We start from the raw sequence: 23682 nt of genomic DNA, 5'->3' as shown, positions 1-23682 counted from the left end.
AGAATGCCTCTTCCATTTCCCATACATTCAAATGATTCATTAAGCAAGATTACTATATTACTATCAACTATACAAGTCTGTAAGGCAACTCTGCACTCTGGTCTTACATGTACTGTGAAATTAACTGAACTTCCTTCAATAGATTTCAATCATATCTTTGAAAGATAGTTGGAGCTGACTTGAATCCAGGTTCCAGGGATGAAAGGACACATTGTTCTAACGACTTATACCAGATCCACTTATTCATAGCAAATGGAGCAGTATTTTGTATTCAAGACCAAACATTGCTGAGCAGTCCCTACAGCACATCAATACAGATTGTTATCATTCAATATTTTGCCTGACAGTCCTTCAAAAGATGATTCAAATCATGCAGCAAAAGTCTAAGATTTGAGTGTGACAAAGTTTTTGTCTAGTACTCTGGATCACATAGAATTCCAGAGATGCCAACTTACTGCCCATTACAGAAATTCCCGAATTTTCTTGCAGCTTCTTCATGTTTGGCAATTTTATATCCCATGCATGTGGTAGAGTTGATGTATGCAACTTCTTGCCAGATTCTGGAAGGAGCCTCCAGATCAAAGACAAGGTACACCACCATCAGCTTAGGAGTGGGAACAAGAGGCAAGAGATCCTGAGGTGAGACACTACAACCTTTTTATACATGAATATTTGCTATAGATCAGACTTCAGCTTGTTTTAGTCACTGACTTACTGCTCACTTTTGTTTTTAAAAGTGTGTACATCTGTACTTTTGTGAACTGTGTGTATCTGGCTTGAATTTGGGGTTTTGCCACAAATTGAGCCTAACCTAAAACCAAAAAAAATGATCAAGATTGTTGTAAAATTTCCTGATATCTATTGACACTTGGGAGTAAAACTGATCTCAAATCAGCAGATAACAAATGTACTACAGTTACTTTACAAAACTGCTAGGTAGATTGGGCTGTTACAGTATCAGATTAATTGGCTGAGAATTTTGATAATTCATTATCCTAATTTGAACAGTAATATGACTGTTTCCATTTTTTTGTTAGATTTTGAGAATTTGGGTTTTTGGAGCTGAAAGGGATTCCATAGATGGTGGCCCTTTGGGTGTTTTTTTTTTAAAAAGGTCACCAGAAGGTTTGGGACTGAGTTTGAACTATAAACAGTTACTGGAATGCACCCGTTTTCAAATAACCCAGCAGGAGTTGTTTTTGACTTGGAGATGTTCAGAAAGAAGTGACAAGCCAATATTTATAAATGTCATGAGACTGGTCCTCTGGAAAGTCTTGGTTTCAATGTGAACAGTTAAAACAGGACAGTTGGTGTTTGACCTGTACAGAAGAAAAACAGCTCATCTCTCTCTTGAAAATAAACCATGCATTTCCAGCATGCCTGTTTCCTATTTCCTCCTGTATTTGAAGAAATCCTGCACGTTTGCAGAAACCTTTGCATGTCGAATGTGTGGAACTGAAACCTTGTAGCTGCACTCCTGCTGTAAGACCTAGCTGCATCTCATGGAAAGCCTACCCAAACTGATCATCAACATCGCCTGCGAAGAACTGTTCTAGGAAGATCCCATTGACGGCTGCCTACACGCCTTTGGGATGCCTAACCAAAACATAGGACATCTTTCCATACCTTCTTTTCAGCCTAAATGTTTTTCTTATTATTCCTTGCATTTCTTTGTAACAGCTGTAAACAAAAATCCCTTTTTTTCTCCCCGGTTAACTGGTGTGTATGTACGTGTGTGTGAGGTCTAAAATAAATAAGGGGCTTTAATATTGCAATTTGTGTATATGTTTTACTTTATTATTGGTTAAGACTTGGTTTATAATAAATGGATAATTTTGTTGTTTATTAAAGAAACCTGGTTGGTGTGTTTATTCTGGGGAAAAATAATTGACAGTATCAGTATGTGGGAAAATTTAAATATATGTTGTGACCTGTGGAGAAGTGGGACTGAATTAACAGTGCACTCCTCCCGCCTCGGTCGTAACAACAGGAAAAATTCAATTCTTGATGTGCAAGCACCAACCTTCAGCTTTTGCACATGCTTGATCAAACCCATTTCCCATTAATGCACATAAAGGTTTTTCAAATCCTTAGGACTGGACAATAGGTGGAAATCCTAGAGAAATATACAAACTGACTCGTGCATTTTAATAAACATCCATTTCATATAGTTAGTACAACAAATGATGTGGCCAGCAATTAAAGATCACTTGAGAAGGAATACTTTTGGCCTGAAAAGAGTAACTGTAGGCCTTTCCAGAAAAGGCGCAAGAAGTCATTCAAAAAAACATATCACATATTCAATGTGAATTGTTACTTCTTAAGCTAATGCAAAACACTAACAGGATGAAGTAAGTTTTGATCAAAATTAAGTTTTAGATTAGATATCAGTGTACTCTGCTGTTGCATGTTTCACACCTTTTCAGGTGCCAGCCCATGTTTCCAAATTAGTCCAATTTTGTGATTCTTGGCCCATAAGCACATGCTTTAAACACAATTCAGGTCACAATTTCGTAACAGGGCCCTCTTTCCAACTGTATTCAATGGAACTTTCTACTAATTTAATGAATGTGCATATTACAAGTGCATATTTAAGATCCTTATCCAGGATTGACATATTCAAAAACTTTTAAAAAAAGACTTAACATTGGGGAAGCAGATTGAGAAAAAAAAAATTCGCAATGCTTATATCAGGATCATAGTTGATAAGTCAATGCTTGTGAGTTGAAACAATCCTTTTTTATTCATTAATTCCTGGGAAACTGTATTTGGCTCCAGTATTTTTGGAAAATTCTTGAGCAACAGTCATCACTTTCCCTGCTTTCTTACCTCGCACTTGTTGAGTAACCCTGTTTCCTGAAGCCTGGACCAGACACTTTGTATTCTCCCTGCATGCTCTGGATGGTTGTTAGTGTTCCCACAAGTGCACTGGTGTTTCAACATGAAAGTGTCATATACTAAACCTACAGAGAGGAGAGAAATTAACAAAGTGGCATACTAAAAGCGCTCTGTAACCTATTTTACATTTTTATTTAACAATGCAACACACTTTGAACCAGTCAGGTAAATCCAACACACCTTGTAATTTTAAATTTTAGCTAGCAGGTTACATTTTATCAACTCCTGGAAGAAGTTCAAATACATTTCATGCATAATTTGTAAATAGAATTTTGCTGGCAAGGTACATTAGTATTGGGGAGCAGCTATTTTCTCCAATTTTTCTTTTGACAGCAACAGGGACTAATCAGATCCAGCATGGTTAAGTCTGATTATAAATGACATATTTAGGTAAACAGAAAGCTGCTTCTCTTCTGCCCCAACAATAAACCTTACAGTACTTGCCATCCCACCAAAGTGGCACATCAGTTTCTCACTGCCGTATTTATGACTTCTGTGAATGGCATTGCCAAGTTCTGAACATGATGTTGTGAACTCACATATATACAAAGTGGATTGAGATAGCTCAAACTCAATTCACATAGGATTCTCTAACATCTTCTAGCTCTGATGACCTGAAGCGTTAACTCTGTTACTCCCTCCACCAATGCTAGCCAACCTGTTTTGTTTTCCAGTAATTTTTATTTCAGATTTTCAGCATCTGCAGTATTTTGCTTTCATTTAGGATTCTTGCAGCCAGAAGAGAGGTTCACTGTCATCAATCTGATGAAGTCCAGCTCCTACATCTAAAAAAAAGTGGCCCTGAATTTCTTGGGTTCCCACTGAGGCAGTGTAAGCGCAGGAGGACAGGACTTATGTCCGCCAAAATCTGGTGACGCTGTTCTGATCAGAAAGCTTGGGGTAGCTAACTTCCATAATTTTTGCATAACTGAAACAATCGACCTGGGCCAGATTTGCGAAGGAAGCAACGAAAATTGGGAAGGGGACTAAGCAAGAATGCAATATCAGAAGTTAAAGGACTGCATGATAAGAATCACAGAAAAGTTACGGCACAGAAGGAGGCCATTCAGCCCGTCGCGTCTGTGCGGCCGAAAAATCTAGCCGCCCAATCTAATCCCACCTATGATGTGTGTTAATTGAATATTAACTTGTATGCAGGCGGTGGTCATTAACTGGGGATTCACTTGTACTCCTATAAATAGGAACAAACTGAAACTATAGTGGTTGGGGATGCTTGTTTGTAATGTGTATCTCTGTAAATAAATGCTTATAAAAGTGTGCAAAGATGGGCTCCAGTTCTACCCTTCACTATCTGGCTTTCTGGTTTATAACAACAATAACTAATATTTATATAGTACCTTCAACATAATAAAATGTTCCAAGGCACTTCACAGGAGCATTATAAAAACAAAATATGACAGCAAGTCACATTATAACATGGTAACAGAGGATGGCTAGATAAGGTGAAAGGTGGAAATTAAGAACAACTTTTCATATAGAAAGCTATAATCCTAGTGGCCATTGTGGAAAATGGGAGAAAGCAAGTATAAATTGTCAGGTTATGATTACCCTCCCAGGTTCTCAAAATCTGATCCACATAACCAGTGGATGAATGAAGTTGTTATGTGGACATAGATTACGACCCGACCAGAGAGAAAACAAGGTATCGACTTGGCGTTGTCGCTTCCTGCAAGAAGTAAAATTAGAAGTATTCTGTGAAAGGGATGCCTGTCAGTTGGATAGCGATGAAGGTTTGGACTTTCTATTTCAGAGTTCTTGGATGAAATCTACAAGAAAGATGATCTGTTAAATACCTATGAGGTATGATCAGACTTTGACAGATTTCAGAAAACAGATAGTCATTCCATGGAAGAATATATCATGGACTTTAACAGATTGTATAAGAGATTGACAAAATTCAATTTAGGGATCCTTAGATCAGTACTAGCATTTAAATTGCTGGATTGTGTTACCGTGTCTCATATGGACAGGTTACTCATGCTAACTGTGTTCGGTTCTCTGAGAGTGAGACTCTGTTAGATCAGATGTCTGCTGCCTTAAAAAAATTCCTGGGGAAATAGTCATTTCCTTCAGCTTTCATGGAAGGAATGAGACATTCTGTGGTGACACAAAGAATACAAGAAATGATTGCCAGATTTCCAAATAGCCCAGATACCGGACCAGGCGTCCATACAAAGAAAGGATTAAAGACAGGCAGAATGAGATAAATGCACCTATAACAGATCTGGCTATTACAGAAGACAAAATTGCAGCAAAACTAAAGGACAAGTGAATCCTAAGAATGTCCAAAGAACAGTTAATAGGTGCTTCAGGTGTGATTTCAAGTATAATTAAGCAGTTAACTGCCCAAAGCAAAGAAGAAGGGTCCTCAAAAAGAGATATGACAAAGAGAATTCTGAGGAAGACTACACAAGGCTAATAAAAAAGATGTGAGAAGTGTGAAATCTGTAAAAAAAAAGTATCGAAGGATGCTGCGAAGTCCTATTGTAAGCCTTCCACTGCCACGTGACTTTAAGGGGGAAGCTGCCATGGATCTAAAGGCATGGGACAAAGGCAGAAATATTTTCTTCCTACATTTTATAAGTCTGGCGATCAGATTTGGTCTTTTTAACAATAATACATAGTCAGGACAAAAGTGTTTTTATAGACAAAATCATGAAGAAATGGACAGGGACTGGACTTGGGACACCAAAGTTTCTGATCGATAATGGAGGGGAATTTGCCAATGACGAGTTCAGAGACGTGTGAAAATATGAACATCAAGGTCATGAATACTGCAGCGGAAAGTCTTTTCAGCAATGGACTTTGTCAAAGGAATGGTGTGGGGATCAATGAAATGCTGCATAAAAATTTAGCTGATCAACCAGACTACAAGTTGACACTGCCAGAATTCACTCCAGATGGTTGGAGAATATTGTCCTTGGTCTATCAGCAAAATCCCAAATTACCTAGTGTTTTGTGTGAAAGTGCTGCCATTAGTTTAATTTTTTCTGCACCTTTGAATGCTTTACATGCAGAGATAGGCTTTCTTCAAGGCTGAGGTCTCAGAAAATTCAGAAAGCACGGAGGCATTGTATAAGATCATCTGAGACAGAGTTTAATTTAGGAGACTTGATATACCAGAAAAAAAAGAGTCATAGGAAACGGAAAGGCCCTGGTAAGGCAATAGGTCGTGATGTTAAGACAGTACTTTTCAAACATGGCAATCAAACTGTTAAGGTGCATTCCTCACGATTATTCGGAATTAATTACGAAATCTCAGACTCTAAGCAGCTGATAGACGTAAACAAGACGCACTGTACCTCAAATGTTCATATGTTTTGTGATGAGGGTTCTGAGGAACAGAATGTGGGAGATCAGGGGCTGGATAGCGGTAATGCGAGTGATCATGACACACATGACAGAGATATCGCATCCACAGGCCAACCGCCCAGACTGGGTACTCAGGTGACATATATTCCAGAGGGGTCTAATGATTGGAGGGGTGTGACCATTCTGCGATGTGCAGGAAAAGCTACTGGCAAGTTCAAATATTGGTTGAATGTTCAGGATGATGGCCAAGAAGCATGGTCCATGGACTGACAAAATTGGGTGAAAGAGTGAAAAGTTAGAAAGCGCAGTGCAAGTAGTGAGAGTCCGAAAGTGACATTTGTGTCAGAATATAATCACAAACTGGAGAAAGATCCTCTGATAGTGCAAGAGGGAGATCTCATAATAGTAGTCCTGACAGACATGAATGTGGAAGTAGACGCCATAGTTTGAGTAGATTAGACAATGAAATAAAGGCCAAAGAACAATCTCGCACCAGAACTAGAAGCAGAAGTCCTCATGACTGTGACGTTTTGGTGGCTTCCAATAACTTGAGGATAAACTAATGACAGGCAAAACAAAGGGAGTTAGGCAACTGGAGATTTTGGAGTTTATTCGGAAGGTACCAGATAAGGGTCAACCAGCTTTAATACACAGGTGGACCTGCACTGAAAAAAGTCTTTGCAGTTGAGACTTACAATGCTAAAGCGAGGCTGGTTGCTAGAAGTTTTGAAGAGCGACTGGGTAATAGATATTAGGGTGGATTCTCCCACAGCTGGAAAAGTAATCTTAAAAATCTTTTTAGCCACTTATTCTTGGGAGTGTAGATCAACTGACATAAAAACCATATTTCTGCAAGGAAATACTTTTCAGAGAAAAGTATTTCTGAAACCGCCCAAAGAGGCAGCAGATGCAGAAGGAAACCTATGGAAACTAAACAAACACATCTATGGCCTGAATGATGCCTCCAGGGTATAGTATTTTTCTGAGAGATCTGTTTTGCTGAAAAGAGGTTGCGTTCAACTAAAAGCAGATCCCACAATGTTTTAGTGGTTATCATAAAAGAAAACCTTCAGGCATTTCATGATGCATGTTGATGATTGTACTAGGTCATCATAGAAAGATGTTATACTTAAAGAGATAGAGCAATTGCAAAGCTTGATTGGTTAGTTGAGCTGGTTGTGCACTCAGGCTAGACTAGATGTTAATTTTGGTGTGTTGGAGTTAAGCACTATGATGAAACACCCGAAAAGAGAATGTTGTAAGGGCAAATTAAACATTAAGAAAGTTAAACCTGGATAAGTGTGTCCTGAAGTTCTCTTCCCCAGGTGATCCAAAGAACACGAAGCTAGTCATTTTTAGCTTCTGATTGGCGAGAATGGGAAATGTTGTTCTTTAACTTGGGAAGCGAAGAAAATAAAAAAGGTTGCTAAAAGTACTCTGGAGCCGAAACACTGGCTCTTTTGGAGACAGTGGATACGGGATTCAACCTGTTAAATATTTTAAGTGAGATGCTGTACAATGAACATACTGAACATTGAATATTCATGGAATGTTATGTAGGTAATTGTTCCTTATAGGATAATGTACACTCTACAAAAAGGGTGAGTGAGAAAAGTTTATGGATTGACCTTGCTGGCTTAGAACAAATGCAAGAAAGAAAGGAAATATCTAGAGTTAAATGGGTGAATGCAAGTGATCAACTATCAGATGGTTTTCCAAAAAGAAATGCATGTACAAATGAATTGTTAGGTGTCCTAGAAGTCAAGATTCTCGCAATATAATGGTTTGTACAGAATATGGAGGTCTTTGATTTAATTTGTTTTGAAATTTTGGTGGTATATATAAACTCTAATTTTTATTCAAAGAGAAGGAAATCTGTTAATTGTATTTAATTATATGCAGGTGGTGGCATTAACTGGGGATCTACTTGTGCTCCTATAAATTGGAACATACTGAAACTGCGGAGGTTGGGGTTAGGAGGTACTTGTTTATAATGTGTATCTGTATATAAATGCTTATAAAAGTGTGTAAGATTGGCTCCAGTTCCATCCTTCACCACCTGGACTTCTGGATTATAACAGAGTGAGCAGACTCTGGCAAGAGGGAATGAAATGGCTGCTGCAACAGAAGCCAGGTATTAACTTCTCAGAAACTGAATTGAAAATATTACTATCCTTGGTTAGAGAAGGGCCTGGCAATCAGAAATGGAGATGTAGGAATTGTTGTGTCTTAGTGGTTACCTGAGAGTTTTTATGTGATGATTCTATATATAATCTTCAATCTGTCTACCAGCTCCCACTTATTCCATAAAATATCTGCAAAATAGTTGATTAAGCTGTTCAAGCAGACCAAAGTTAACAGTATTCTTTTTGTTCCAGAGGCTGCAAACCAGTAGACAGGGTGCTGAAGACCGAAACATTGCAAACCAATTTAACTCTGGCAACATTGGTGACCACTCATTCAATCTTTCACCCTCTCTCTGCCCTTAGGAGGCCACAGACACCCAATGAAGGAGGATCCAGATTGTGCAGGTGTATAATTTGCACTTGGTGAAACAAAGAGGACATGGAAGTCAGGGGATGCAGATATGGACATGGAGCCAGATGTAGTTGAGTGGAGACAGATGATGGCAGCTGTTGGCAGAATAGCATGCAGATGACTATCTAAGGAGTCCTGCCCTCGACAGATAATAACAGTGTACCAGACATCTACGGAGGGGTTGCGTGGCCCTACCCACAATGCACAGCAACAACTTATATTTATATAGTGCCTTTTAATGTAACATAACACCCTCAGGTATTTCACAGGAGCATTATTAAACAAAAATGTGACTCCAAGCCACATAAGGATATAGGTGGTCAGTTGACCAAAAGCTTGGTCAAAGAGGTAGGTTTTAAGGAATAGCTTAAAACAGGAAATCAAGGTACAGAGGCAGAGAGATGTAGAGACGGTATTCCAGAGTTTAGGGCCTAGGAAACCGAAGGTGCGGCCACCAATGGTGGAGTGATTAAAATTGGGGATGAAGAAGAAGCCAGAATTTGAGGAGCGCAGATATCTTGGAGGATACAAGGCCATGGAGGGATTTGAAAACAAGGATGAGAATGTTAAAATCAAGATGTTGCTTGACCAGGGGCCAATGGTGCAGCGAGTACAGGGGTGTCAGGTGAACGGGACTTGGTGTGAGTTAAGACACGCGCAGCTGAGTTTTGGATGACTTCAAGTGTACAGAGGTTACAATGTGGGAGGCTATCCAGGAGTGCAATCAAGTCTAGAAGTAATGAAGGCATGAATGAGGATTTCAGCAGCAGATGAGCTGAGACAGTAGCAAAGTCAGACAATGTTAGAGATGAAAATAGGCAGTCTTAGTGATAGTGCAAATATGAGGTCAAATGTGACACCAAGTTTGCAAACAGACTGGTTTAATCTCAGACTGTTTGCCAGAGAGAGGGATGGGGTCAGTAGCTAGGGAACTGCATTTGGAGTGCAGACTGAAAACGATGGCTTCAGTCTTCCTAATATTTAACTGGAGGAAATTTCTGCTCATCCAGTACTGGATGTCAGATCAGCAGTCTGATAATTTAGCAACAGTGGAGTCATTGGGAGATGTGGTGGTAATGTAGAGCTGGGTGTCATCAGCATACATGTGAAAACTAATGCTGTGGTTTCAGATGATGTCGCCGAGGGACAGCATGTAGTTGAGAAACAGGAGAGGCCAAGGAGAGATCCTTGGGGGACACCAGAGGTAACGGCGCGGGTGCAGGAAGAGAAGTCATTGCAAGTGATTCTATGGCTACGATGAGATAAGAACGGAACCAAGTGAGAGCAGTCCCATGCAGCTGGAGAACAGTGGAGAGGCACTGGAGCAGGATGGCGTGGTCAACTGTGTTGAGAAGGACGAGGGGAGAAAGCTTACCCTTGTCATAATCATAGAAATAGGAGGGTCCATGAAATGAAGTTGGGTGGTCAGTAGTTTAGTAGGAACAGGATCGAGGGAGCAGGAGGTGGGTCTCATGGACAAGATGAGCTCAGAGAGGGTATGAGGGGATAGGAGAGAAACTAGAGAAAGATGCGAGTTCAGGGCTAAGGCAGGGGTAACATTAGAGGAAGTTTGGCCAGGCGGACTAGTGGAAGAGCAGGACGCGACAGAGGCAACTGATCGGATGGTCTCAATCTTAGCGACAAAGAAGTCCATGATCTCCTCGCACTTATTGTTGGAGGTGAGCAGTTGGCTGGGCTACCAATTGAAACTACTGCCCTAATGTGTGCCAACATTTGAGAGATTTTTCAATTCATGACTGGAGAAAATAGCAGCTGCAGGAGCATTTGTAGACCTTCCACTGCTTCGTGGGCCAAGTCATTCAACTGAATGTGGAGGCATGGAATGAAAGACTGTAAGTCTTCTGGTATTGTTTGGTGAGTTTAATGTCTGAAGGTTAATCTGGTTGACTCTTCCTGATCTCTAAGGATCCATTCTCCCACTGACCAGGGGTAAACAGAATCCAAGGAAAACAGTAGACTGGCTGCTGCGCAGGCCTGACAGCGCTTTCTTAAACAGCAGCAACAAAGGTGCACACCACCAGCTTCCTGATGCCAGATTTCACTATTATTTTGTTGCAAGAAGCACTATTATGAGAATTATAACGAGTATAATAGCATAGTGGTTATGTTACATGATAAGTGATCCAGAGGCCTGGACTAATGATTTGGAGACACGAGTTCAAATCCCACCATGGCAGTTCGGAAATTTAAATTCAATTAATGAAGTGTATCCAGAATAAAAAGCTAGTATCAATAATGGTGATTATGAAACCACCAGATCATTAAAAACTGATTCAAGAATGCCCTTTAGGGAAACAAATCAGCCGTCCTTACCCGGTCTAGCCTATGCCTGACTCCAGAACCACAGCCATGCGGTTGATTCTTAACTGCCCTCTGAAATGGCCTAGCAAATCACTCAGTTGTATTTAAGATGGCAGCACACCATCATTTTCTCAATGCTGGCTGTGCCAGTAACATCCATATCCCGTGAATGAATAAAAAATATTGACTTTCAGTGGCTGAGTAGGTGCCAGCAATGTCACCCTCAGTACCCGGTTTCAATTACCTCAAGAGCAGCAGTGCTGAGAACAGCTCTTCATCTCCATCAACAACACCTGTCAAAACTCCTTTCACTGCGCCTCCCCCACCGCTCTCAACAATTCCCTCCTTCCATCACATCCTTCAATATACAATCACAATGATACACTGCAACACTTCTCTTCCTCAATCCAAGTAAGCTCACCTCTTCTTTTGTTCTCTTCACATCACACACTAACAGTATTTTCTTCTCATGTCCTAGCAACTCTTGTCGGAACTCCTTCACATCACAATCACACACTTGGTTTTATGTTCATCACCTCCCTATCCTCATTCCATCTTGATTCTTTGCCAGCTCTTGGCAGAAGCATTATATGCTGAAATCCTACACATCTCCACCTTACCTTTTCAATAGCCACACCCCAACTCTCATGCTCTGTTTCTGCAGGTGAAGGCAGCACAAAATGGGCTGTGTTTTACGGGCTCCCTGAGGCGGGGAGCACGGAGAATTGTGATGGGTGGCGGGGGGTGGGTGGGCGGACAGCCTGTCGCCTAGCAATCTTACTGGGGATGGGATAGGCTGACGACGCTCTTCCCACCCAGAGGCCAATTGAGGCCCTTAAGTGGCCTCTTCACAGCCAATTAAGGGCCTCTTCCCGCCACTGCTGTGATCTTACCAGCAGCAGGGACTGCTCCGCCATACAGGGAGGGCGCCTTGCAACATGAGACGCCCTCCCTGCGGGCTTAGTGGAGGTGGGAGCCCCTCTTCTGTGGGCAATCTGTAGCCCACAGAGGACCCCCACTGGGACCCACTTCATCCCCAGGAACCCCACCTCCTACACAAAATCCAGCCCAATGTGACGGAGGAACATCAGATGTCTTAGCCCTCAGGCAAACAGAACAGGAAATCCGGGATATTGGTGGCCTGGGAAAAACTATGAAAAATGTAGATGGTGTAGCTAAGTTTTCTGAGCAGGGTGTCTGGATATTACTTGTACCCCTTCATTCACCTCAACAAATATTCAACAAGCTTTATAATTTCAAGCTGCATTCTGAAGACCACCACCTGCTAACGTTCAGCCACTTTGTGCCTTTCTAATTCTTGTTCCTTTTATTTCTCCTCTAGGTCCCTCTCAATGAGAAATTTGTAAGGAAGACAGTTCGGCAGAGGATAATCCTTCTGAGGATGCACCATCGCGTGCTCCATCTCTCCCAAGCACCAATGTATAATGGGTTTGTATATGGTGAAACACCAACTTGAGTGAAAAGCAGAAGGCACTGGTGGCAAGGACAGTACAGGAAACAGCTTTTCAGAGGGCAGGTCCATTCCCAGCTCGAATGAGCAAGGCAGAGATGAGGCCTAACTATGAAAAGAAAACTGCTTGCTGCTCTCAAGCATTCATACGAGGTATAGGAAAGCTCGTCAATACAATGTCACCACTATGAATGAAAGTATAGCAGAGTCTGCTTTTAGCCTGTGGGCCATCATCTCACATGGTATTGGCACTCTGCAATTGACTGTGGAGAGTGTGGCCACCTGCAGAGATGCTGTAGCCAGGCCCTGACAATGGAAGTAAGTGTCACCAGCTTTTTCAGCCTTGGTGGAAGCTCAAACGACTGCCATCTAAACACTTAGCTCCACCTTGGACAGACTGGTGTACTGAATATATCGGGGCTTTCAAGGAGTTACTCATCTTCTTCAGTCTGCTCTCCCTTAGACCCATGGATGTGATGAGCCCCTGCCCTGAGGGAATGGCAGTGGCGCTATGGGAGCAGTATGAGTTGCTTTTTCTCAGGTCAACATGTCGTCTTCAACACCTCCTCAACCAATATCTGTAATGGTGGCTTGAGCAACCAGAAGACACCTGGCCAGGAGTATCTCAAGGAGGTCAACGTGAGCAATAGCAGATTTTCATTAGATTTGCCAGGAAAACTATGGAGAAATTCATAGGAATAGTAAACTTAGAAAGACTTCTTACAAGAAAGGCACCATGGGTTGATACTTGGTTGAGAAATGAAGGGAAGGCAATTATTGTTTTGGGAATTAAAGGTTACCTTTATCACACTTGGCATTGCAGTCTGCAGTGTGGTTTTAATTGCAGCTTCTGAGTCTACATTGTCAGTATGTTATTGATATAAAAGTTGGCTGAATAATTTCAATGTTTTTTAATGAAGAATTATGGGAGTTGTGAAAGATTTAACAAGGATTGTTAATGCTGAGGGGCTGTGTGCAAGTTTAAAGGGCAGGAAAATGAGAATGTCACCACACTCACTGTGATATTAACTCATTCCTGGTATCTCTGGCTGCAAAGCATTGATCCTCCTTCTCCTGCTTCTTCCTTAGTTTCATCCTGATCTTCCTTGTCTGATGAGGATGCTGCTGTGCTTGCATTAAATGCTGGCCTTTCTGTACAGCAAGGCTGTGCAGGATGCAGCACACCACAATGGTTCAGAATACTCTTTTTGAGGCACACTGTAAGGAACTCCTAGACCAGCACAAATAGCTAAACCTCTGCTTCAGTAACTCTATGGTGCACGGAATAATTATACCGGTGGATCCATGGAATTAATTATATGTATGTTGCTCAGGCGTGATAGGGTTATGGAGGTGTACCACATATGTAGCTGTTGTCCTCCAACAGCCATCTTGTCGCATTGGTGGACTGGTTGAATATTGGGGGAGGGGTGGAATTGTTGAGCGTCCAGGATAAAAGCATTGTGACAGCTGCTTGGGGTGCCTTGTGCAAACTTGCATGATCTTCTTTCTGTGATCGGAGACTACCTGAACATTAACAGAGTGGTATTCCTAATCAGTTCACGAATGCTGCCAGTTGGTGTTCTGGTGCCCTGATATTGGTGCAATAATGTCCTGGACATGAGGGAAACCAGTCACTGCTGAAAAATCACCAAGTTCTATCCTACTGACTGTTGAAGTCGATGGGGAAGGTGATGTACGGATTAGTCCTGATGAAAAGGGCACTGACGTCCTGCTTAATGCAGCTATACATTGCAGAAAGTGAGATGTCCTCTAACAGATTGGAAGGAGCCAATGGCAAAAATGCAAAGGGCTGACATGGACAGCCAGTATAGCAAAATATGGCCCTCTGGTCTAGCAGGTCCTGTTTCAGAAGCCGACAATGGCTGCTGGGAGAAGGTAGCCTTCTCATGCACTGATCTTCAAAGAGATTCAAGAAACTGACTCTTGGCCTGTCCACCCTGAATGCTGGGCATGGCCTCCCATAAGCATCTGCCCTTTACTTGTTGCCTTCTAATCGGCCAAGCTGCTACTCATGCTGGTTGCTGAGACACCTGCTGCTCCTCTTCTTCCACTAAGTGCTCTTCCATCCAAATGAAACTAACAGTAATAACACCCATGACAAGCAGACAGAGCTCACTGAGATTAAGTAAGGAAAATAATATCAGGAGGAAGTGATCTGGAAGTTGGAAACTGTTCTTGCAATCCAAACAGCATAATGCCACAAAAATGATCTGATGCAATCACCTGTAACTGAAATGCCTTTAAACATTGATTCAGTGGCACAGAAACCAATCCCAATCATTTCTACTGGTGGTTTTGCTGAACGGGACTTCTATGACTTTGAGTTAAATTGGTGTTAGGGTCACATCTGGGTTATATGGCCCCGATTTGTATGTAGTTATGTGGTGTCTGCCTCTGGTGGGTGCCTGAACCGACTACAAATACTGCGCGGTTAAAATAGTGGCTGGCAGAATAGAGCAGCAAGATGTCTACAGTAATTTAACCACCCCCATGGTTCCTGATGAGTGGGGAGGGTTACAGTTTCCTCTATCTGGTCAGCCTGTCCCATGTTTATCCAAGACTTGGGGACCCTGAAAGAACTGTCACCTCCATCTCAAGAGACATCTGTCTACATCACAGAATCCAAGCCCTCAGGTGGCACAAAGAAGTGTCCGAGTAGCACAGAGAAAAGCTAGAGTAGCTACAAAGGGTGTGCGCATGTGAGAAAGAGAGCATGTTATGACCGAGTGCCCTGTCTTTCTCTAGTTCCACTTCTCCACAGGTCACAACATATATTTCAATGTTTACCCAGTTACCGATACGACCAATTATATACTCTATTTTTATTTCAGAATAAAATCCACCAACCAGGTTTCTTTAACAACAAAATTATCAATTTATTATAAACAGGACGTATTCAGTAAAGATGCAAAGCATCAACACAGATTGAAATAGAAAAGTTCCCTTCTAACTTAGCCCAACACATACCCACACATAGGTTAAAGAAGAAAAAAAGAAGTTTTCTCTGCAGAGATCTTTTTACAAAAAAGTCAAAAAAATACTTTGGCCAAATACTTGTTAATTCTTGAAGGAAAAGGATAAGATATGGAAAGATATCAGTTGTCCCTTTTCTGGCATCCCAAATAGACAGCTGTCACTGGGATATTTTTGGAGCACTTCTCTTCAGGCGATGATTAGTCTGGCAGGCTTTCCAGGAGAAATGCGGCATCAGGGGTTTCAGCTATCACCCACTAGATTCTCAGGGTTTCTCAGAGAGGTGGAGAAAGGATGAACTTGTCTTCTCTTTTAGCAGGCTGACTCAAAACAAGCCAAAACAAAACCAACTCTTGACCACCAAAAATCTTGACACGTCACTTCTCTGTTAAAAAAAAACCTCCCATTCTCAGAAGACACCTGCTGTTTACTTAGCTGAGGATATGTGACTTCCAGTGTTTTCAAAACAAAGTCCCAAAGTCCAGCATCTATGGAATCACTTCAGTCTTCCAAAGGACTTCATTTCCACAAGTTTAAATCACAGTCCTCACAAAAATTAAAAAATGGAAGTACTTTCATAGCAAGCATTACTGTAAATTGTTGCAATAAATCTCACCTCTCCCTATTATTACGACCAGGTGAGAAAGGGGTCTAGGGGTTCCCTCTCAGCCTTTGCCTGGTTTGACCATAACAGGGTTTAATTTTTTAAAACACCGTGTTTTTAGTTCCCCCTTAGTGAATCCTTGTTCACTGCTCTCCAATTGTAAGGCTAAGAAATCAACCAGACAGATTTTCTTCGATTTAAACAAGGTGTAAGATTATTAACCGTAAAACTCTAATTTGGTTAAAACTACTACGAATACGCAACACGACCATGCTGGCATGCATACGCGATAAACACACATGCAGATAGAGACAGTAAAGGAAAAAGAATAAAAGGGAAAATTTTGAAGCAATGAAAATTTTGAGTTCATTCACTATCTTTTGATTTCGATATAGAGTCTTTGATTGTAGTTAAATCTTGCCGTTTCGTTGGGGCCCAGTGCACGCTTTCAAGCTTGTTTCCTTGTAGCAGTCTTCTCTCTTGAGGTTTAAGTGGCTTCAGCGGTTCTAGAAATTCAGAGAGAGAGCCAGGGAGAGAGACCTTCCTTCTCTTTTGTCTTCAAACCGTCTGTGAACACAATTCAAAAACCTGGGCCAGCAGGTTGGTCATGTGACTAGGTTTTTCCCAACAACCCTCCTGCGTTTTTTGTGGATTCTCCATCTTAGCAGACACCCTCGGTGGAGGGAGGGGAGTGGGGGGGTGTGGTTGATGGAATGCTGGCTTGCTACATATTCAATGTCTGGTGATCAAAATTCATTTGGGTCAATTGGATCGGGGGGCAGTTCCATTGTCTCTCCAGGCAACTGTCTCTTAGAATGCAAATGTTCCTAGCCACTGCTGTTATCTCTTTAAACAAGTCATCTTTTCAGTCTAGCAACAGTTTAAATTTAATGTTTATATGACAAAATTAATATGCCTCATTCTTGGTAGGTGGGGTCTTCATGACACTATCACTGTAACCTCTTCCAGCCCTACAGTCCTCTGATAACTCTCCATTCCTCCAATTCTGTCCTCTTGTGCACCCCCAACTACCTTTGCTCCATCATTGGCAGCCGTACCTTAGGCTGTCTAGGCCCCAACGTCCAGAATTTTCTTCCTAAACCTCTCCACCTGTCTTCTTAAAGCCTACCTTTTTGACCAAGCTTTTGGTCACCTGTTCTAATGTCTCCTTCTTTGGCTCTGTGTCAATTTCGCTCATGATTACATGCCTCAGCAGTGCCTTGGGATGTTTACTACATTAAAGGTGCTAGATAAATGCAAGTGTTGTAATATCTGATGTAAGAGCTGCTTGATATTTGTATCCCTTGTAAAACAACAGGGAATGTGATGTTAGGGCTAAGGATTATGATGTGTTGTCTTACTGAGAGCAAAGATTTCTCAAACAGTAAACAGGTTGGTAAGGTGAGGCAGATCTTTGACAAACTAACACTTTAAAATAATAGTGCTCCATTCAGGGAAATAAGGCTGGCTCTCCGTTTCCTCATGGGCTGGATCTACAGCCATCAGCAGTATCATCAGTTCACCTGGCATCATTCGGAACATCTACCATCATTCCTTTCCAGATTGCAAAGTTATGAAGCACATTACATGATACCATAATTTGTGAGGCAGTGCTGGATATGTATGACAACATCCAGCCTAATCAGACACCAAAACCTTCCTTTGATAACCCACTATTGACTGAACTGGCTGAGTCTGGAAGAACATATCTGCCAGACTGGGCCTGTGGCAGGTGCTAAGAGAACCAGCAAGAGGGAAAACCTACTTGACCTTGTCCTCAACAACCTACCTGTCGCAGATGCATCTGTCCATGACAGTATTTGTAGGAGTGACCAACAAACAGTACTTCTAGAGACAAAGTCCCATCTTCACTCTGAGGATGTACTCCATCGTATTGTGTGGTACTACCACTGTGCTAAATGGAAAAGATTCAGAACAGATCTAGCCGCTCAAAACTGGGCATCCATGACACACTGTGGGCCATCAGCAGCAGCAGAATTGTATTCAACCACAATCAGTAACCTCATGGCCTGGCATATCCCTCACTCTACCATTACCATCAAGCCAGGCAACCAACTCTGGTTCAATGAGGAGTGTAGGAGAGCATGCCAGGAGCAGCCTCAGGCATACCTAACAAGGAAGTGCCAACATGATGAAGCTACTACACAGGATTACAAGCATGCTAAACAGCAGAAGTAGCATATTACAGACAGAGTTAAGCGATCCCACACCAATGGATCAGATCAAAGCTTTGCAGTTTTGCCATACCCAGTCATGAATGGTGGTGGACGATTAAACAATTATCAGGAGGAGAAGGCTCCAAAAACATCCCCATCCTCAATGATGGCAACCCATTACATCAGTGCAAAAGACAGAGCTGAAGCATTTGCAACCAGCTTCATGCAGTAAGATCCAGCTCGGCCTCCTCCGAAGTCCTTACAGATGCTCGTTTTCAGCCAATTTAATTCACTCCACATGATATCAAGAAATAGCTGAAGACACTGGATACTACAAAGGCTACGGGCCACAACAACATGCAGCAGTAGTACTGACGATTTGTGCTCCAGAACAAGCTGTGGCCCTAGCCAAGCTGTTCCAGTACAGCTACAACATTGGCATCTACCCGCCAATGTGGAAAATTGCCTAGGTATGTCCTGTACACAAAAAGCAGGACAAATCCAAACTGGCCAATTACCGCCCAACAAGTCTACTCTCAATCATCAGCAAAGTGATGGAAGGTATCATCGACAGTGCTATCAAACGGCACTTACTCAGCAATAACCTGCTCACCAATGCTGAGATTGGTTTTTCCAAGGCGCTCAGCTCCAGACCTCATTACAGCCTCAGTCCAAACGTGAACAAAAGAGCTGGATTCCATAGGCGAGGTGAGAGTGATTGCCCTTGACATCAAGGCAGGATTTGGCCGACTGTGGCCTGGCAAAACTGAAGTCAATGGAAAATCGTGAAAAACTCTTCATTGATTGGTGTCGTTACTAGTACAAGGAAGATGGTCGTGGTTGTTGGAGGCCAGGACATTGCTGCAGGAGTTTTCAGGGTAGCGTCCTAGACCAGCCATCTTCAATTGCTTCATCAATGACTTCCCTCCATCATAAGGTCAGAAGTGGGGATGTTTGCTGATGTACAGTGCTCAGTACCATTCACAACTCCTCAGACACTGAAGCAGTCTGTGTCCATATGCAGCAAGACCTGGACAACATTCAGGCTTGGGCTGCTAAGTGGCAAGCCATATTCATACCACACAAGTGCCAGGCAATGACCATCTCCAACAAGAGAGAATCTAACCATCTTCCCATAACATTCAACGGCATTATCATCGCTGAATCTCCCACCATCAACATCCTGGGGGCGGGGGGAGGGGGGTTACCACTAACCAGAAACTTGACTGGAGCAGCTACATAAATACTGGGGCTAGAAAAGCAGGTTAGAAGCTGGGATTTCTGCAGTGAGTAACTCACTTCCTGACTCTTCAAAGCCTGTCCACCATCTCCAAGGCATAAATCAGGAGTGTGACAGAATACTCTCCACTTGCTTGGTTGAGTGCAGCTCCAACAACACTCAAGAAGCTCGACACCATCAAGGACAAAGCAGCCCACTTGATTGGCACCCCAACCACCATGTAAACATTTATTTCCTCCACCACTGTGGCAACAGTGTGCATCATCTATAAGATGCACTGCAGCAACTCACCAAGGCCCGTTCCAAGCACCTTCCAAACCAGTGACCTCCACCACCTAAAATAACAAAGCCAGCAGGCACTTGGGAACACCACCACCTGCAAGTTCCCTCCAAGTCACACACCATCCTGACTCGGAAATATATCACTGTTCCTTCACTGCAGCTGGGTCAAAATACTGGAACTCCCTCCCCGACAGTACTGTGGGTGTACCTGCATCAGATGGACTGCAGCGGTTCAAGAAGATGGCTCACCACCACCTTCTCTAGGGCATTTTGGGATGGATAATAATGCCAGTAATGCTCACATTTCAGGAACAAATAAAAAAGGTAACATTATTTGCTCAGTTCTCATCCTTGCTTTTATACATGCCACTCTGTAGCACAGGCGAGCCTATGAAGAGGTACCCTGATCCATGGGAGTAGCAGGTACCCCCCATCACCCTGCAACCATTCTACCTTTCACCCCAGCTGTTTAGAGCTTGAAGGCTGGACCAATGAGCTATAAAAGCAACATGGATGCAAGAAGGTATGCCTATGGTTGCAAATGGTGTGCACATTTAGGGAAAGGAAGACTTTGAGGTTTATATAAATATGGTTAACAACATATGGGGCATATAATGGCATATGGGTGAAATTAATAAGTACCAGAGCCCTGAAGAGCATGGATAATTGTGAAAATATTTTCAGACATCTGAGTTATCAGTTTGGGAGCACAAAAGAACTGTATAAATTGAAATGCCCCATCCAAGAAAGCAATGGTGGCTTTCCTTATGGAGGAGTGCACAGCAAATTAGCTAATTAGTCACATGTTTCCTGTGGCTCCCTGGAATGAGTTTGTGGTGTAAACGTTGAGAACTATGGTCACTTTTACTGCCAGTGGGAAATGTGTGCACTCTGGACCTTGATTGCAGACCTGGCTCCAGCATCAAATAGAGCTCCTCCGAAGCTTTATGACTGAAATGCAGCCTTCTAAGACAGTCCTTCTGGAAAATGTCTTAGAAAATGCACCAGGATCTAATCATCCTGCTGGATGGGTAGAGCTGACAGGGGTAGGGGTTGGGGGGGGGGGGGGGGGGGGGGGGGGGGGGGGGGGGGAGGGCAGGGTCTGGTTCTTCTCTGATGCTGATTATTCTGGCTTGCATTAAATCTTCCTCTAGCATATAGACTTTATGAAGTGGGATTACCCATCCGGAAACCCACTGTGTGGGCTTCAGATAATATGTGTCAGTAATCCTCTTTTAATATCATGTGTTTTAAGGGTAAAGAAGAATGTACAGGAAGGTTTCCTGAGTTTAATAGTGAAAACATTCTCCACTACCTGCAGTGAATCCCAAGATATGGTCAAATGTCTTCAAGTGCAACATCAATTCAGCAGTGTCCCTTTAACAAAATACTTCTGCCTTGTGAACAGGTCCTAGTAAATTGAATTTTTAGAGAAGGCAGAAGTAATGGAATTTAGAATGGGGAGGATCATCCTATCCTAATTCTGTAATTTGTACATTGCTGCCACTGAGAGGGTAGGTGCTTCAATATGTGCCTTGAAATTCATTGGAATTTATACCAAGACGCTTCTGGAGTGGAAGCTAGGTGTACATTGGGCCTGATTAGGAACAGGAGTAGGCCATTCAGCTCGTTAAGCCTGCTCCGCCAATTACATCATGGCTGATCATCTACCTCAATGCCACTTTCCCATGCTATCCCCATATCCCGTGTCATTATTATCCAGAAATCCATCTATTTCTATCTTGAACATGCTCAATAATTGAACTTCCACAGTCCTCGGGGGTAAAGAATTCCAAAGATTCACCACCCTCTGAGTGAAGAAATTCTTCTTCATCTCAGTCTTAAATGGCCTACCCTTATTCTGAGACTATGTTCCCTGGTTCCAGACTCACCAGCCAGGGAAACATCCTATCTACACCTAGGTGGTCATGCCCTGTAAGAATTTTGTAAGTTTCTATGAGATCACCTCTCATTCTTTGAAACTCTAGCGAATACAGGCCCAGTTTCCTCAATTTCTCCCCATAAAACAATCTCGCCATCCCACGGATTAGTCTGGAGAACCTGCCTTGCACTCCCTCTATGGCAAGCATATCCTTCCTTAGATAAGGAGACCAAAACTGTACACAATACTCCAGGTGCGGAGCACAAAGGGGCAGAAACTAACTTATGCCTTCCATCCCAGGAATTTTGAGGTCAGCAGTTTTTACATTGCTCTTGCTTCCAATTCCCTTTAGTGTAATATTTTTAAAAATAATAATGCAAAAATGCTTTGTTCTATTATCACAAATACATAGAAAATGTAAAGAATTTTAAATTATGAACGATAACTGAATCAGGGAACATGGAGAGTTAGATCAAGAAATTTATAGCACAGACTATTTCTTTGTTTAGTCCACTTTTTTCAGAATTATGCGCAAACTAGGTCACTGCAGATTCATTTTCTTTTTGCCCCTCAGCATTATTATTCACAGGCATAGGGTCAACTTTCAAGTGCACACTGGCAAATGTCAGCTTTACCCTTCTGCCTTTGCTTTTGATGTCAGCCAAGTGGTCAAGAGATCAAGACATGGAGGAACAATAATTTCCTTAAACTCAACATTAACAAGTTTGAAGCCATTGTTTTCTGTTCCCACCTAAAACCATGCACCTCAATATTTGGCGCTCTCCCTATCTCTGGCAAATCATTCAGGTTGATCCCAATGGTGCAAAATCTCAGTGACCCGTTTGACTCTTAATTGAGCTTCAAAGTGCACATCCTTCTCATCAACAAGACTGCCTACTTCCACAGCACCATCTGCCTCCACCAATACTTCATCTCTGACGTTACAGAAATGGTTATCCATATCTTTGTCACCTCCAGACTTGATAGTTTTAGTACTCTCCTTGTTGATCTCCCAAGTTCTATTCTTTACTAGTTACCTAAATATCTGCTGCCCACATCCCATCCTGCACTAAGTCTTATTCCCCTATGCTCACCAACTGCCCTATCTACTTGTGCATTTTTTTCAAAATCTTTGCTCTTATCTATAAATTCTTCTGTGGCCTCATTCCTCCCTACAACCTCACTCCTGTACAGGCCCTTGGGAATCCTCTGGCTTTCTTCACATTTCCCCTTTTCTTTGTTCCACGTTTTGGGTGCAGAGCTTTCAGCCCCGCATTTGCACATACTACCTAAGCCACTCCACCTTTAGTTATTTTCTTGCTTCCTCCAAAAGCACTTTGTCTTGTTTTTGGTTACTGCCCCAATGCTCTTTCCTAGTCGTTCTTTTCCATATTTTGTGAAATGTCTTGAGGCACTTTATTACATTAAATGCGCTATGGAAGCATAAGCTGTCATTGATAACGTTAAAAAGGGTTCATGGATTAGTCGGAAGATGATTTTATGGTGTTTTGTGTTGAAGTGATCAAAGCATATTCTGACCAGAGAAACAAGAAACATTCAAAATAATTAAAAGAGAAGAATGAGTAATGCAACAAAAGGAACTACTTCACCACTGTGATTCAGTTTCATTTAAGTAAACTAATAATTTACACACAAGTGAAAACGTGATTCTACGTTTAAAATGCATCACTGTCTAGGTGACATTTAGCAGTTACTTAAACTATATTTGGACTGCTGACCATTAAAAATGACATTATTAGAAAATATTCTATAACTGGATCAAGATCCTGTAGTCAGTGCTTAAATTGATAATTCCATACAAGGCGAATAGTACAGCACTTAAAAATACAAAACTTGATTAGAATCTTGCTTGGATGATGTTTGCCTTGATCTGGGGTCAACTCTAGTTATGTTACATTTATAACCAATAATAGAAAC

General features: G+C 42.1%; 1 protein-coding gene across 12 annotated transcripts in view; it reads right to left on the bottom strand.

Moving 5' to 3' along the window:
* The window catches only part of hdac5 (histone deacetylase 5), a 384161-nt gene that overhangs the window by 108644 nt on the left and 251835 nt on the right, over positions 1–23682 (bottom strand). For all 12 annotated transcript variants that reach the window (XR_010969069.1, XR_010969070.1, XM_068013317.1 and 9 more), the window contains one exon: positions 2830–2963. Coding sequence is in view for 10 of the 12 variants with exons in the window: in XM_068013317.1 (XP_067869418.1) it covers positions 2830–2963 (134 nt within the window). In the remaining 2 variants the exon portion in view is untranslated. The remainder of the gene's footprint in view (positions 1–2829; positions 2964–23682) is intronic.

This window comes from Heterodontus francisci, chromosome 33, assembly GCF_036365525.1.
Source record: "Heterodontus francisci isolate sHetFra1 chromosome 33, sHetFra1.hap1, whole genome shotgun sequence".
NCBI lineage: Eukaryota > Metazoa > Chordata > Chondrichthyes > Heterodontiformes > Heterodontidae > Heterodontus > Heterodontus francisci.
The sequence above is the reverse complement of the archived record's forward strand: the minus strand, read 5'-3'. Positions and strand labels throughout refer to the sequence as shown.